Consider the following 15,798-nt stretch of genomic DNA (forward strand, 5'->3'; position numbering starts at 1 on the left):
CATCAGCTTTCAGGGCATCAAAAATGCTTTTCATAAAGAGTAATGCTTTTTACACTCCTTTAATATCCTTATAAAATCTCATTTTTGTAACCATAACTGTATAGCTAGAGAAAATTACATAAAAGGATTATTATGAATTTAATTAAACTTAGCTGTCTTTATATAATTGATTTTTTTTGGGATAAAATCAAAATAAATTTGAGTCAATGAAGAAATAAGCTATCTAATAATAAGATTTTTTTTAAAAGTATGTTTATAATTTAATTAATTAATTATATATGATAGTGAAATTAATTAAAAATTCTATTGTTAATTTTTTAAAATAATTCTCATGAAAGAGAGAGATATAAATATGAAAATAGAGTTCTGAAGGCCTGTTGGCAGCTCAATTTTTTTTATAAAACCCACTTCACAACAAAGCTAATCCCACCTCACCGAGGCCCAAATATCGACACACAGGAAGAGTTTGATACGTAAGCACCACCTCAGATGCAAATCCATTAGTCAAACTTCGAACTCTGCTATCACTTTACCAAAATACCCCCATGACGACTTAATTTCTTATCAGCATTTCCTTATCCTTGCTCCTCACTCTACGAGCTCAGACAAGCCATAGAACAATGTCGTTAATGGCATCAACTCTCCGTCGAAAACCAAACGACACGTCGTTTATTCTTCAATCACGACTATTCAGCGTATCGAAATCTGGTTGCAAATCCGATGATAAGCAACAGCGGATAGAGAAGATTTTAATAGCCAACAGAGGAGAGATTGCTTGCAGAATTATGAGAACCGCTAAGCGATTGGGGATTCGAACCGTAGCCGTATACAGCGACGCCGACAGAGACTCGCTTCACGTGAAATCCGCTGACGAAGCTATTCGCATCGGCCCACCTCCGGCTCGGTTGAGTTATCTTAATGGCTCGTCCATTGTTGACGCCGCGATTCGAACTGGTGCTCAGGTTCTCAGCCCTATCTCTCTCTACTTATCTTTTGACGATTTATTCAGTAAATGAGATAAGTGTTGCATTTTTTAATTATTAATTATTCGAAGTGCTTCTGAAACTGTCAAATGTGCTTATAGTGTCTGGCTGAAATAGATGGATAGCAGTCTTGGGGATTGTTAAAGTGACTGGAGTGTTTTTAGTGTAAAATTCTGCCTTTACTGTCGGTAGAAAATTCTAAGTAGATGCTTTTTCTCTTCTTGGACTGGACTAGGAATAAATGGACTCATTTTTGTTGATCCACAATCCACAATTGGTTTTGTTAGACTAGGAATAGGATGATTTCCTCTTCTTTGATCTACAATTGGTCCTTTCCCTGGATTAGGAATAAGATGGATTCTTTTTTCTCGGGTTCAATTGGGATGATTTTGCCATTGAATGCTATACAAAACGGAAGGGAAAAATCTGAGGTGCCTGCCAAGATATGTGTTAATTAGGGATAAAAGAAGGCAATAGTAGAAAATAAGTTTCAAATTGTAGTTTCAAAAGTCCAAAGCTTAATTAAGGGTTTTAAACTTGGATTTGGATTCAGTGATGAATTGATCTTTGTTTTGACCTATTAGAAAGATGTAGTTGGTAGTTATTGAATGAGAAAATATAAGTAATTAAATATTAATAGTATATTTGTTATAAATGCACGCGTGATTGAAGATTATAAAAAAGTGAGCACAACTTATTTTAGCATTGGATCCAAATTTTTTAAACTCTACCAAGACAAGGGAAGCCTAAGGATAAAAATTGCCCCAATAATAAATAGTCATAAGGATAAAGGCTCCAAAGGAAGGAAATTGCTGAGGAAGAGGAACTAAAAGCACCCGAGAATGGATTTTTTCGTGAGAAGAAAGACTCCCGAGGATGAGGATAAAATTATCCTAGGAGGAGAAATGCTTAAGGATCCCACCCAAAGGACAAGATCCTATCCTATTCCTAGTCCAAGGAACAGACAACCATTTGGGGATCAAACTGAAAATGTAATTGGGGATCAAACAAAAGAAATCCATCCGATTCCTAGTCCAATCAGAGAAAGACCATTCCATGGAGAATTTTTTTATTTGACAATTGGGGCAAAATTTTGCACCACCAAATGCTTATTGGAGAAGCACTTGATTTATTCTTTTCTAGAAAGCTTTTTCTTGGATACGAAAGCATTTGACGCACTTTACCTGAGAGCACTCTCAAATGGATGCTTACTTGTTTTTCTAGTCCTTGAGTAATTTAAAAACTTGTGAATTGAATAGCTGTGATTGTTATGATTGTGCTAGTTCTTTGGTGCTTCTATTGTGATTAGCCAAATAATTTGTTTATCAATTCTGGGACATGCCTTTCAGAGGGAATATCTTGTTTTTATAAATAGGCTATCCACCCTGGTTATGGTTTCTTATCTGAAAGTGCGGATTTTGCTCAACTTTGTGGAGATAATGGTCTTACGTTTATTGGCCCTCCAGTGTCTGCTATCCGGGACATGGGCGACAAGAGGTGCATGTTAGAACGTCATTTTTTTATGAATTATTTTGGTCATTTATTTGATTATTTAATTGACTGATGTAATATTCAATTATTCATATACTAGTGCATCAAAGAGAATAATGGGTGCCGCAGGGGTTCCACTTGTTCCTGGGTACCATGGCAATGAACAAGATATTGATCTTATGAAATCAGAAGCAGCTAAAATTGGGTATCCTATATTAATAAAGCCAACTCATGGAGGTGGAGGAAAGGTGTGTTATAATTAATGTGCTTGTTTAATGGTGATTGTTACATGGTTAATGCTAAATCAGCATTATTGCATGATCCTGGTCTTATACCTTTAAACTTTTTTGGTTGTTCTATTGATGCAATTTTTTATTTGAATGCATATTGTTATTTATTTTGATATATACCTCCCCATCGACAATTCAAAAGGTGAAACTATTGGAAGTATATTAAGAAAACGTTATTAAAGCTTGTTCATGGACAAAATAGACCTATTTTTATTATGTAGCATATTAAAGTTCTATCAGATGAGGTTCTCACTGTTTGCAGATTTTAGGGGATGAGAATTGTGCAAAGTCCAAATGATTTTGTTGACTCTTTCTTGGGAGCACAACGTGAGGCTGCTGCTTCGTTTGGCATAAACACAATTTTGTTAGAGAAATATATTACTCAACCAAGACACATAGAAGTCCAGGTATTTGTTTGGTTTCTGTTTCTACAAATGTTGCCGTTCTGATTATAATAAGCAATGAGATTTTATGATGTTTTATTCTTATTTGTGCAGAATTAAGCTTCACACAATTTTACTTAACTTGGATAACTTTATGGTTCAATTCTTTTAGGAAAAAATAAGCTGCAATCATGATGAAGTTGATTGCCTGTTAGGTTTTCTTATTGCATTATTAGATTTTGTGTGCATTGTTGTAGATTTTTGGGGATAAGTATGGCAAGGTGCTGCATTTGTATGAAAGAGATTGCAGTGTGCAGAGAAGACACCAGAAGATAATTGAAGAAGCTCCAGCTGTAATCATCACTTTCTATGTTTTAGCCTCAGTTTTTTCCTTGTTTATCCACAAAAGTTCTAATTGAAACTCCATTTATGCAGCCAAATGTGACTCATGACTTCCGTGCCCTCTTGGGCCAAGCTGCTGTATCTGCAGCCAAGGTGACATCATTTTCCAATTCAATCTGTTGATCAATGTGATAAATATGCTCAATTTGCTAACTATATAACTATGTAACCAAATGATGATGGATACCATTTATATATTAAAACAGTGGATCACTCTTAGGAGGATCGAGTAATAATTATTGGCATGCTTATTTCCATGCTGTGGATGATATCTATCTTATCTCGTTCAGGTGATAATACTAATACCTTTTCCTTTCTTAATTTAAAGGCAGTTAGTTATCACAATGCTGGCACTGTAGAGTTCATCGTTGACACAGTATCAGATCAATTTTATTTTATGGAAATGAACACCCGTCTTCAGGTCACCACTCTTCTTTTCTTGTTATCTTTTATCCACAAGCTTGACAAAGTACTTGTTTAGATAATGCATGTTTTATTGTAGGTTGAACATCCTGTGACTGAGATGATTGTCGATCAAGATCTTGTAGAGTGGCAAATTCGTGTTGCAAATGGAGAACCTCTTCCCCTGAGTCAATCAGAGGTGCCCTTATTAGGTGAACCTCTCCTATGCTAAAGAGTCATAGAATACGACTTACTACCGCCAGCATGCCCTGTTTTAACCTCCAAATTGCAGGGAAATTCTGAAATATAATTTGACATGTTTAAATTCTAATTCCTCAGTAATACATATCCAAAGTAACTACATTTAAGCTTCTGGAACTCTGATTTTGGGGTTTGTTTCTGAGGAATTCCTTTTTTTCTTCCTTGCATAATGAGCCACTCTTTTGACAGTAATTTTTCTTATCATTTATTATTTTGACAGGTCACGCTTTTGAAGCCCGAATATATGCTGAAAACGTTCCTAAAGGATTTCTTCCAGCGACCGGAGTTCTCCATCATTATCATCCTGTTCCAGTCTCTTCCAAAGGTGGAGTTTCATAAAGTACAAAGTCACTTATATACAGAAACAAATACCTCATCCTCGTTATTGACAAACTGTGCCAGCCAAGTTGATTCTTGCTGGGTCATTGTTTGGTAGATTTGGTGTTCTAGGTGTTTACCAATTCACACCCTTAGGCCAATTTTTCAGCCTTTATTGCAGTGGAAAATAGCATGTGAGATGAGATAATTGTTGTAACATCCAATTTCTCAGATCTCCATTTTTGCTGATTCAAGCAAACTGCCGCTTCTGTCATTTTTCTTATGTTGATTTTGCCTTTAGCAGTTCGGGTTGAGACTGGAGTTGAACAAGGAGACACCGTTAGCATGCACTATGATCCAATGATTGCAAAACTTGTGGTATGGGGCGAAAACCGTGCTGCAGCACTAGTCAAACTGAAGAATTGCCTGTCTAATTTTGAGGTACGTCCTCTGTAAAATTATGTTTTCAACTGCAGTGTGAGAGGTCATTTTATTAGTGAGAGGTCATTTTATTAGCCATGAGAATTTCCCATTTGAGAACTCAGCTCAGGTTGAGTTTTTGCTATAGTTCATTTGATGAATCTCTCACCAGATACCTTGACTGCCGTGGATCAATTTGGAATGGTTCTAAATATGGAAGTCTTCTAATGTTTGTTTGTACAAGTAAAATGTGTAGTTGATTAAATTGAAAATAATGATGGTTCAGATTGGCAGGTGGTTCTGCATGTTTTAAAATTGGTAGTCCGATGCTGGTGAAAAATCTATATATTTTATTTAACTTTTCATTATGCTTCCGGGTGTATAATCATAGACAGCCAACTTATTCATGAGTCATAATTTTATATTTTACCTTTAAGATGTTTGTTAGGGTTGATCATTGACAGTCATTTATTGTCAGGTTGCGGGTGTGCCAACTAATATTAATTTTCTCCAAAAACTTGCTAAACATCGGGCATTTGAAAGTGGGGATGTGGAAACCCATTTTATTGAGCAGCATAAAGATGAACTATTTGTTAAACCTAGTCAGTCCGTATCAGCAGAAATGAATAGTGCTGCAAGACTAAGTGCAACCTTGGTAGCTGCATGTATTTTTGAGAAGGAAAAATCTACTTTAAAGGAAAGTCCTCCTGGTAAGTTGGAGGTCCCATTCTTATGTTCAGATCTATGTTAGCTGTTCGTTAAGGATAAGAGTGTCTTAGTATCTTCATTTTGCAATGTTTCCAGGGAATCACTGCTTACTCTCCATCTGGTATACTGATCCTCCTTTCAGAGTCCATCATCATGCACGGCGCATTATGGAGTTTGAGTGGGAGAATGAGCATGATGACAGTGGCTCGAAGCTTTTGACACTTACAGTAACTTATCAGGCAGATGGGAACTATCTGATTGAGGTGATTCCTCCTTTATTTGCATCGTTGGTCATGTTTAAGGGTTCCTTTATCTCTCTCTTTTTCTTCTTTTCATTACCACAAACTAGAATTGCTTCTTTACGTAATCCAAGTAATTTTGTCTATGCATATGCAGATGGGAGAAGATGGTTCGTATATTTCAGAAGTCAAAGCAACATATCTAGGCGAGCATAAGTTTAGAGTTGAATTTGATGTTGTTAGCATGGATGTCCATTTAGCTGTTTATAACAAGGTAAATGCATTCTTCAAGTGTATTTGATGGTTTGTTGATTGATTTATAGCATACTTTGGTGGATCTAGTTTCTTGATGCTTGTCCAAACAGAACTTTGGTACATCCAATTAAGGTAGTTTTTAAATTGTGCTTTTGTAATTTGTAGTGAAACTGTATACCTACTAACCTGAGTTATATGTATCATGCCCTCACCTTATCTGGCCCTACCTGTTGCAAAGGAGTACTGATATGGCATTGTAGAGAGTGAGAGCGGAAAATCGTCATAATCACTTACATATTTTCAGTTTTAGGCCTGTCTCATTGTAGTATTGAATTGATACCTTCTAATATGGGTTGGCAGGGTCGGATAAAGCACATTCATGCATGGCATGGATTGCATCACCATCATTTTAAACAAAAGTTGGGGCTCGAGTTGCCTGATGAAGACGAAACTCAACATAAAACCAGTTTTGAGACTGCAACTGGTCCTCCAGGATCTGTGTTGTCTCCCATGGCTGGTTTAGTGGTCAAGGTTCTTGCGAATGATGGGACAAAGGTGGAGGAAGGACAACCTATTTTAGTCTTGGAAGCAATGAAGATGGAGGTTGTCTTTTTCCTACAATTTTGTATATTTCTCTCCTGTTACCCAAAATCCCTGATACAATTCATCTTATATAATTTCTATAGCATGTAGTGAAGGCACCAACTACTGGGGTAGTCCATGGGCTTCAAGTGACAGCTGGACAACAGGTTTCGGATGGTAGTGTTCTCTTTAGGCTTCAAGGTCAGTCATTTCTATTTTTAACTTATTTTGAGCTAAGGATTTAGCTTTAATGCAACCATTGGTATCACTTGTTGCCTCATCAACGTTAGCCGTGCATATACAGTTAGCAGTGCATGGTTTTGTTGTGCAGTTTGTTCAGGACAACCTCATACACTCATTGGTAGTTTGTTCTTTTGCCTTCTGTAGTGAATTCAAGTTTAGAGTCTGTCGCTTTTGCTTGTTCATGACTTAATGGTACAAGAATTAAATTTCAAGAGAATGCACACGGTGGGTGGATCTGCTCTAAAAGCCTCCGACTCTAATCATCAGAATACCAATCATTAACTTGTATTATAGGGGGGGGGAAAAAATCTGATGTAAAAATCACTGGATTACATGCAAACTCTTAGTTTTAGACAATGACAGGATTGCACTCAAACAGCATTTGGAATAGCACCTTGTTTGCTAGCCCAGGAAATCATTGACAGAACAACCGTAATATGCTTGTGGATTAAATCATTGAAGCAGGGGAGATGCTACCTTTGTGGTGACCTGTATAACGTATAGCTAGTCCATAAGATATTGTAATAGTGCTGCTTACGAATTATGATGTTTATGGAGTAATTATTCATTCTTATTTGTGATTCTTAAAACAATATCTTTGATTACGTGAATTTATAATGGTCAAAGCAAAGTTGTTAGTTATACACTGTATCACTGAACGCAGGTTGAAGTGGATCATATGCTCGGCCAGGATGTATAGGATCTATTGTGGAGTTCCTTTCCATTACAGAATCTTGCTCGAGAATCACGCAGCATGTATCAATGAATAAAGGATTTGACCAACTGAAACTACATCTGTTGTTAACGGACAAAATTCAGATAAGCTGCTAAGTACATATTAATAACATCATTGAAGAAAATGTTAGTATCATCAAAGTTGAAAGATGTAAACAAAAACTCTTTGTAAATTACATTCCATCTGGTAATAATAGTCTTTTCAGTTCTTTCTCAAGCACTGTAAATCTTCTTTCTTTCTTTTTTCTTTTTTAATTTTTGTTAGTCAAAAACTCAATTGATTATGGGTCATAAGTAATGAAAGTGAAAATGCGTGCCTGTCATTTATATATTTTGCAATCAGGAATGGTTCAAGAGAAAAGCGGGGTTTTAGCAGGTCAACCTATTTGTTGGTTTAAAATCTCGTCAATAAATAAATGTACATTGGACTTTTTTCGACAAATTGACGTTCTCTCAGCACACGCAATGCCTGTGTGGCCACGGCCTTGTTACATTTTTCTATTCAGTGGGGTTTCTGGTTCTCGACTCCTCGCCTAAGTCAATTGGCTCTTATTCCAGTCTATTCTAAGTCGTCGCTCATTGTAGTGCTGGGGACATTGCTGCCAAATGTTCCACCCTGAGACTGCATTATTCCACGCTTTGGATTGAAATTGGAAAATGCTGGATAATGATCACATTTTCACGAGCATCAAACGTTTCGTTCAAGTGACGAAGACGTATTTGCTCTGTTTCAACTTTCAAACCACAATCAGAGTATCCTCGTTCTCCGAAAGACATAAGCTAATTGAAGTGATCCTGACAAATTGAGCTGCTAGTTGTAGATGCATTTATATGCATCAAACAAAGTAACAACCAACTTCGAATATTCAAAGCAAAATGGATCGTTTTAACAAATACTCTGGACTCGGTAGGCAGAGCAGAAAGGGATGTCAATGGGGTCAAATCACACTTATCATTGCATTATTGTGACACAGCTCCCTTAACTAATCATCTTCATTATTATTATTTCTTCAAATAATTGAGATAAGATTGCAAGTTTGTGATGTCACATTAAAACTAATCATACTTCCTTACAAATGTATTACATTATGCATATGTAACATCTAATTCTTCAAACGTGGGGCACATATGCACGACATACAATCCCACAAAAAGACAGTAGCCGTTTACCGAGTCAATGAAGTTACCCAGAAAAGGAAAGAAAAAATTGCCATTGGAGGAGTAGAGTAGACCTTATTTATGTTCTTTTTATTTGTTTAACAATACTGGTCGTATCGAATAGGACTACGGACTTTAAGACAGATTATTTTAATTCGCAAGAGAAGATCAATTGCTGGAGTTATCTTCAGCATTATTCCTTTGCAGGAGGAATGGGGAATATTCTGTTCACATGCATCTAAAATTACAGAAAGAGCCTACGCCATTCGTTCGGGGAATGGAATATATTTTTGCCGTGGGTGATTGGAATACGAAGAATAAACTTATCTGAGCTGGGCTTCTATTTTAACGTTTTAGAAAACAGTAACAATTTCAAAGATTCAACGTTGAATCCTTTGCCTTTTCCAGCTTCTAGAAAGTCGTTGGCTGCAGTAAAATGTAACTTCTTCTGATTTTGGATAAACAGCCCAAAACACCCTTTTGTAAACATTTGAAATATTTTATCATATATATTAATGAACTACTATTATTATTATTATTAGGTCAGGACTCAGAGTGGCTACCAAATTTAACTGAAAGTTGATAGCGTAACAAAAATCTAAAGGGGATTTTGATTAAATGCACGTAATCCCTTTGGGATGATATGAAGGTTCCAATTTTAATATCATGGACATCTTTATGTCTACTTCGAAAATCGATATTAGGAAGATAGTTGTCAACTGAATTAGATTTCCTTCTAATTTACACAAAACTCCGAGAAGACGGTAAAATTACAATGTCTAGTTGTGGCCAATATAGGAATCAGAAGCTCCATCGGATTTCTCCAGCACATATTATTATTTTTATATCCTTGAAAAGTTAGAAGGGTATTTTGGTCAATCAGAAAGAACGAAAATCTTAAAATACCGGTAAATTCGTTAAAAGGGACAGGTAAATAAGATTAAAATAGTGTTTGATATGAAGCAGTCAAGCAGTAAGCAGCTAATTTAGGCCACAATCCCCGCCTTCACTATCTCCTCATATTTCAATTATTTTTCTTTTTCCTTTTATTTTTATTATTACTGTTTATAAAAATTCTTTCAACTTTCTTCCAATTGGTTCTCCTTTTTTACTTCTAAATTCTCGTCCACAAAACCCTACTTTTTCTTCTGGAATATTTGATTCTGTCCGACGATTTATACCTTTCTTCGCCTTTTCTTGCTTTTGTGTTTTTGTTCCCCTGTTTCTGGGGTTTTTCTTTTTTATTTCTTAAAAAAAAAAAATTTTTTTTTGGGTACATTTAAAAATTTGTTCCAGTTTTAATTCTTGGTATTGGGTATCCATGTGTGTACCATGGAAGCGTCGTACTTTCGGGTTTTGATCCTTTGATATTTTAAGGGTTTTGAGCTCCACGTTTGTGGAGTCTTGGTTTCAATTTTTAAGAAGTTTTTATTTTGAAGTCCACAATAGTTAATTTGGAAAGAAAAAATATAAATTTTTTACTTTAATTTTTTTGCTTGTTTTTACTTCTGAATTGTTTTTTTTTTTTTTAATTTTGAAAAAAGATAAGAGAAGCAAAAATATTTCAAAATAGTTTTTTTGTTCTTGGCAGTTTGAACTTTGTTTCTTGGAACAAAGTATTGCATAAATGGAATCCAGCAGTGTTGATGGAGCGGAAGGTGCAGTAAAGAACGAGAAAGCTGATAATAACGAAGGAGATAAGGCCTTGCTTTCGAAGGTGAGCGATATGAAGAGTCCTAGCAATAAGGACCTGTTCTTTAGAGCTGATAAGATTGATTTCAAGAGCTGGGATATTCAGCTGGAGAAGCACTTGAGCAGGGTTTGGTCGAGGGAAAGGGAAGTGCTTCCTCGAAAAACTGAAGAATGGGAAATCGAATTGGCTAAACTTGACATAAGGCATGAAATTGCTCGTGGGACTTATGGGACTGTGTACCGCGGCGCATATGATGGCCAAGATGTTGCAGGTATATATCTTTGCTTTTTCCTGTTTGGAATTTGAATCAGTCTAGTGATGTTTGATGATATGTGATGACATTGAAATTTATTTATTTGGCTTGCTTTTCTGGTTTAACTGAAGAGTTCCTTTCTTTCTTGAAGTAGAAGGAAAATATTTCTGTATCTTATACACTAATCGAGAATAGCTTGAAGACATGATGCTACTGTAGGTGACATCTTATAGCCTATAGGTGCCATCTAGTTGAGGTGGTAAAATCTATTGTCTTAAAAACAAGAGCTCTGGGATTCAAATCAAACATGATGGGGAGGGAATCGGGTTGCCATTAGGGTAAATGATATAAAAAGAAAAAATGACATGATGCTGCTGATTATAATTATCTAATGAGACAGTAGGCTAAAGTTACTGTAATGTGAAGAATCAACTGCATATATCTCCTATTGAACAAACTTGAGGTTTCAGAAAAAATTACCTTGTATTTTTGTTAGAATTATCCTCCTGAAATTCTTACAAAATGTCATTCTCTTGCTAATTGGTTGACTTAGGTTCAGATAATTTCCTCCTCATGGACCTGTATTCATTCCCAGTGCATTGGTGTGAGAGTTACTTTACTTGGACACCCTGTTACTATAACCGCTGGACTTCACCTTAGTTCTGTTGAAATTAACTCTGATGACTGTTTTATCATATTGGGATTTTTCACATAATTATTGATAATCTTCATTTCATAAACTCTTGACGATTTCTGGGTAATCTTCTCTTTAAATAATGCAATCATTCAATGTAGATTCTTCCCATCTATCGGACTTTGGTTAATTTACTTGTGTTGCCATACCTACTTTTCTTTCTCACGTGCCTAATTTTGGCTTATCAAATCATTTAGCTTATATTCAGTATTCGTTCAAAGCTTATATTGGTCATAGTGATTTATTAAGGCAGCTATCATTTAGTGAACATTAGAACTCATCATGATTGGTCACTTGCTGTAATTATTCAGCTGGATTTCTTCCCTGGTTGGTGTAATGGATGCCAGTTATTTCACACTTCAAATGATGTACTTTATGATGCACTAGAAATCAGAAGACAAATAATTAGCGTGCAATCATATTTCTGTCTTACCAATGAGGCGATGATCATTTCTATTATTTATATTGCAGTGAAGTTATTGGATTGGGCGGAGGATGGGATGGTCACATCTGCTGAAGCTGCTGCAATTCGGGCATCATTTCGGCAAGAGGTGGCTGTTTGGCAAAAGCTTGACCATCCAAACGTAACCAAAGTAATAATTAGTTTTTGTTTACCCATAATAATACAGATGTCCTAGTTCTTTTTATGAGATCCATAACAGTCAACAATACTGGTGCCTCACAGTTGTCACTGGCACCATTATGAGTAAATTTAGTTAGAGAGTGCGTTATTGGGGATTAAGCTCAAGGATTTCTGTAGTTGCATAAGATGACTTGGCCATTTTAACTTCCTTGACACTTAAGTTTGCTCAAGTTTTCTTGGCCTGACATATTATTTATATATCTTTCATTCTTTCTATAATCCTGTCATAGTTTACCTTACTTAGCCTATCATGACTTGTTTGAATTCATGTTTTGAGTTTAGAGTTTTTAATTGTCTGTTACAGTTTATTGGAGCTTCAATGGGAACAACCAATCTTAAGATTCCTTCCCAAAGTGCTACGAGTGACAGCCATAATTCTCTTCCTTCCAGGGCTTGCTGTGTTGTTGTTGAATACCTTCCAGGCGGGACATTGAAGAAATTTTTGATCAGGAACAAGAGGAAAAAACTTGCCTTTAAGGTTGTGATTCAAATTGCTTTGGATCTTGCTAGAGGGTATGTGTGGAGGATAATTATTTCAGACTTTTTAAAGTTTGCTCTGGATATTTAAGTTTTTCAATTTTTTTTTCTTTAAATTCACTTTTGCAGATTGAGCTATCTTCACTCAAAAACGATTGTACATCGTGATGTTAAGACAGAAAACATGTTGCTAGATGCTAACAGAACTTTGAAAATTGCTGATTTTGGTGTTGCTCGAGTTGAAGCTCAGAATCCAAGGGACATGACTGGGGAAACAGGAACTCTTGGGTACATGGCCCCAGAGGTACCCACTTCTTTATTTGCAATTCCTCAAAGGCGGTTTTCTGCTTTATTGCTGTTATCGTGTTGACCTTTTTGGTACACTTTTATACGTAATTTTGTCAAATGTTAAATGAAAATGGCTCTCCTTTTTCTGCGCGTAAGTTCATCTTTTCTTTAAAATCCATAAAAGCATTTTGACACTATTAACTGATATAGGTACTGGATGGGAAGCCTTACAATAGGAAATGCGATGTCTACAGCTTTGGGATATGCTTATGGGAAATCTACTGCTGCGATATGCCTTATCCCGATCTTAGTTTCACAGATGTTTCATCTGCAGTTGTTCGACAGGTTTGTCTGCTATATGCACTCGCTTCTTTCAGTATGAGTATTCAACCCCTGGAGAGCTTATCAATATTACTTATCTATGCACGCACGCCTAGCTTCAAGCATTTATATTCAACTTGTATGCATGGCTAAGTGCTTATTAGCTGCAGAATAGCCCAACTGAACCTGAGATGTTTCCAGCTTCAATACATGATAATACATTATAAATGGTTTTTACAGAATTTACGACCAGATATCCCAAGATGTTGCCCAAGTTCACTGGCAAGCATCATGAGAAAATGTTGGGATGCAAACCCGGATAAACGCCCTGTTATGGACGAGGTAGTGAAGCTCCTGGAAGCAGTGAATACAAGCAAGGGAGGTGGAATGATACCTGAAGATCAAGCGCATGGCTGTCTATGTTTCATCCCAACTCGGGGCCCTTGATTCTTTTTATTTTCCATTTTACCACTCATCTGTGCGGATGAAAGAATCAGAGCAGTTTATTAATTATTACTGCGCCTGCAGCTGTGTTTATTGATACTGAGTTCATACGTTTCTGCAGTCCTATTTGATATCCACCGTGTTTTCAAATGTATTGAAGCTACGCTTTCGATTTGTGCAATTATTTTCGTGGTCTGAAGTTTTATTCAATTCCAAACGTTTCAGTTATTGCAATGCATAGTACATGCTTGGAGATATTTCCCCTGCACTTATTACATATAAATTGGCGTGCTCTTGAAGCAAGACCTTCATATTGATGAAAAATACTGGCTTCCCAAAGATGGAGCTCATTTGTTAGCTTTATACTGAATGAAATTGAACAAAGATTCCAAAGATTCCAAGTGCCGAAACATTATATGTATTTTTTTTTTCCAAAAAAAGGGAAAAAAGAAAGAAATGGAAGTGCAAATCTAAATGTTCCACTAGAGAGCTAAAGTTTAGTAATTTGTGAATTCCTTTACCAGGAGATATGGAGATTTGAGAATGCAATTCGATGCTGCTGTTGGATAGCTTGCTGCGTGCTAGTAGTGGGAGAATAATTGGTTCCACAAATGTGCTTTTTTTGTTCATTTGGATACATCGTGGAGGATTGGGGAACATATGCCGAAGTTTATCTCCATTTTGCTTGTTGAGGGCCATCATGTTTTTGATATCACATTATCCTCGTATATGTGCGTGCAATTATTCTATAAAGAAAATCTCATAAGGTAGCGTTTACATTTTAGATTATAGTGAGAATTTTAAGATTGAGAGTGTGGTGTAGGAGTGAAGAGTAAATTGTTTACTTACACTGAAATGAAAGCATGGAATTGAGATTAAAATCTAATTTATGTGTTTACTGTATCTTAGATTGAGAGTAAATATTTTTAAATTATAATTTTATCCTTATTTAAATAATTATAATTTTTAATTATAAAGTTAATAAAAATATATTTGATGAATAAATATTTATTTTATTATATTTGTAAATTTATAATAATTATTAATATTCTTAATTATGTACATCATAAATTTTTTATTAATTTTAATTTTAATTATGTAAATTAAAAATTATTGATAAGGGCAATATAAATGAAATATTTTTACTATTAACATAGTACGAAATTAATATTTTCTTATAATACACTGTTTATTATTATTAATTATTAATATTAAATAATTACAATACTATTATTTTTAAATAAATATAATATTATTATTTTTAAGTATTTAACTTAGAATTAATGCAAATTATTATTAAGTTAAATATAATAATGTTATTTAAATAAATATAATATTATTTATTTATTTATTTTATTAAATATAAAATATAAAATTTAATAAAAGGAGGGTAAACATAAAATGAAAATTTATTAGATTATATAAAATATAAAATTTAATATAATTAGATTAAATTATTAAATATAATTATATTAAATAATTATAATATTATTAAAATTTAATATAATTATAATATTATTAAAATTTAATATAATTATAATATTATTAAAATTTAATATTATTATATTATTATTAAATTTTAATAATATTATATTATTATTAAATTTTAATATAATTAAATATTATTAAACTTTAATATAATTAAATATTATATAATTATATTAAATTTATTATTATATAAAATAATAATTTAATATTATTTAGTACAAAATTAATATTTTCTTAGAATAAACTATTTATTATTGTTAATTATTAATATTAAATAAATATAATAATATTATTTTTAAATAAATATAATAATATTATATTTTTTCAAACAAAGATAGTATATAGTAATATTATTAATTCTCTATTAATATAATAATATTATTTTTAAGTAATTTTAACTTAGAATCAATGCAAATTATTATTTAGTTGAATATAATAATATTATTTAAATAAATATAATATTATTTATTTTATTTTATTAAATATAAAATATTAAATTTAATAAAAAGATGGTAGAAAAGGAAGATGTTGGAGTGGATTCTCACTCCCACCTCTCCCCGTGGGAGTCTCACTCCCACTCCCCACTCCAAAAATGAGTGGGGTCTACGGAGTGAGATTTCCAATCAT

General features: G+C 34.2%; 2 protein-coding genes across 7 annotated transcripts; both read left to right on the forward strand.

Moving 5' to 3' along the window:
- Nucleotides 1-562: 562 nt before the first annotated feature.
- Nucleotides 563-7,929, forward strand: LOC102627082 (methylcrotonoyl-CoA carboxylase subunit alpha, mitochondrial). 6 transcript variants are annotated; one of them, XM_025098836.2, is made up of 16 exons: nucleotides 566-962; nucleotides 2,359-2,480; nucleotides 2,575-2,722; nucleotides 3,034-3,171; nucleotides 3,405-3,500; nucleotides 3,583-3,642; nucleotides 3,878-3,970; nucleotides 4,052-4,163; nucleotides 4,433-4,537; nucleotides 4,832-4,971; nucleotides 5,429-5,660; nucleotides 5,755-5,921; nucleotides 6,055-6,171; nucleotides 6,513-6,755; nucleotides 6,839-6,935; nucleotides 7,341-7,619. In XM_025098836.2, the coding sequence occupies exons 1-16, from the start codon at nucleotides 621-623 to the stop codon at nucleotides 7,397-7,399; spliced, it is 2,271 nt and encodes a 756-aa protein (XP_024954604.2). In that variant the 5' UTR covers nucleotides 566-620; the 3' UTR covers nucleotides 7,400-7,619. The 6 variants fall into 6 exon arrangements, 5 of the variants coding, with proteins under 5 accessions (XP_024954604.2, XP_024954606.2, XP_024954605.2 ...); XM_025098838.2 differs by lacking the exon at nucleotides 7,341-7,619 and adding an exon at nucleotides 7,122-7,276; XM_025098837.2 differs by having other exon boundaries at nucleotides 568-962; nucleotides 4,835-4,971.
- Nucleotides 7,930-9,868: 1,939 nt separating this feature from the next.
- LOC102628146 (serine/threonine-protein kinase STY13) lies at nucleotides 9,869-13,911 on the forward strand. The gene is made up of 6 exons (XM_006479616.4): nucleotides 9,869-10,834; nucleotides 11,982-12,103; nucleotides 12,458-12,666; nucleotides 12,760-12,934; nucleotides 13,129-13,263; nucleotides 13,480-13,911. Exons 1-6 carry the CDS (start codon nucleotides 10,498-10,500, stop codon nucleotides 13,684-13,686), a joined length of 1,185 nt encoding a protein of 394 aa, XP_006479679.2. The 5' UTR covers nucleotides 9,869-10,497; the 3' UTR covers nucleotides 13,687-13,911.
- The last annotated feature ends 1,887 nt before the right edge of the window (nucleotides 13,912-15,798 follow it).

This window comes from Citrus sinensis, chromosome 3, assembly GCF_022201045.2.
Source record: "Citrus sinensis cultivar Valencia sweet orange chromosome 3, DVS_A1.0, whole genome shotgun sequence".
Taxonomy (NCBI): domain Eukaryota; kingdom Viridiplantae; phylum Streptophyta; class Magnoliopsida; order Sapindales; family Rutaceae; genus Citrus; species Citrus sinensis.

What these genes read in the sequence shown, in the direction of transcription:
- LOC102628146 (XM_006479616.4), top strand. Translation starts at nt 10,498, where the DNA reads ATGGAATCCAGCAGTGTTGATGGAGCGGAAGGTGCAGTAAAGAACGAG. An exon ending in TTGGGTACATGGCCCCAGAG is followed by an intron (nt 12,935 to 13,128) that starts GTACCCACTTCT and finishes TAACTGATATAG; the next exon opens with GTACTGGATGGGAAGCCTTA. An exon ending in CATCTGCAGTTGTTCGACAG is followed by an intron (nt 13,264 to 13,479) that starts GTTTGTCTGCTA and finishes TGGTTTTTACAG; the next exon opens with AATTTACGACCAGATATCCC.
- LOC102627082 (XM_025098836.2), top strand. Translation starts at nt 621, where the DNA reads ATGTCGTTAATGGCATCAACTCTCCGTCGAAAACCAAACGACACGTCG. An exon ending in TGTTCCAGTCTCTTCCAAAG is followed by an intron (nt 4,538 to 4,831) that starts GTGGAGTTTCAT and finishes TTTTGCCTTTAG; the next exon opens with CAGTTCGGGTTGAGACTGGA. An exon ending in TGGAAGCAATGAAGATGGAG is followed by an intron (nt 6,756 to 6,838) that starts GTTGTCTTTTTC and finishes TAATTTCTATAG; the next exon opens with CATGTAGTGAAGGCACCAAC.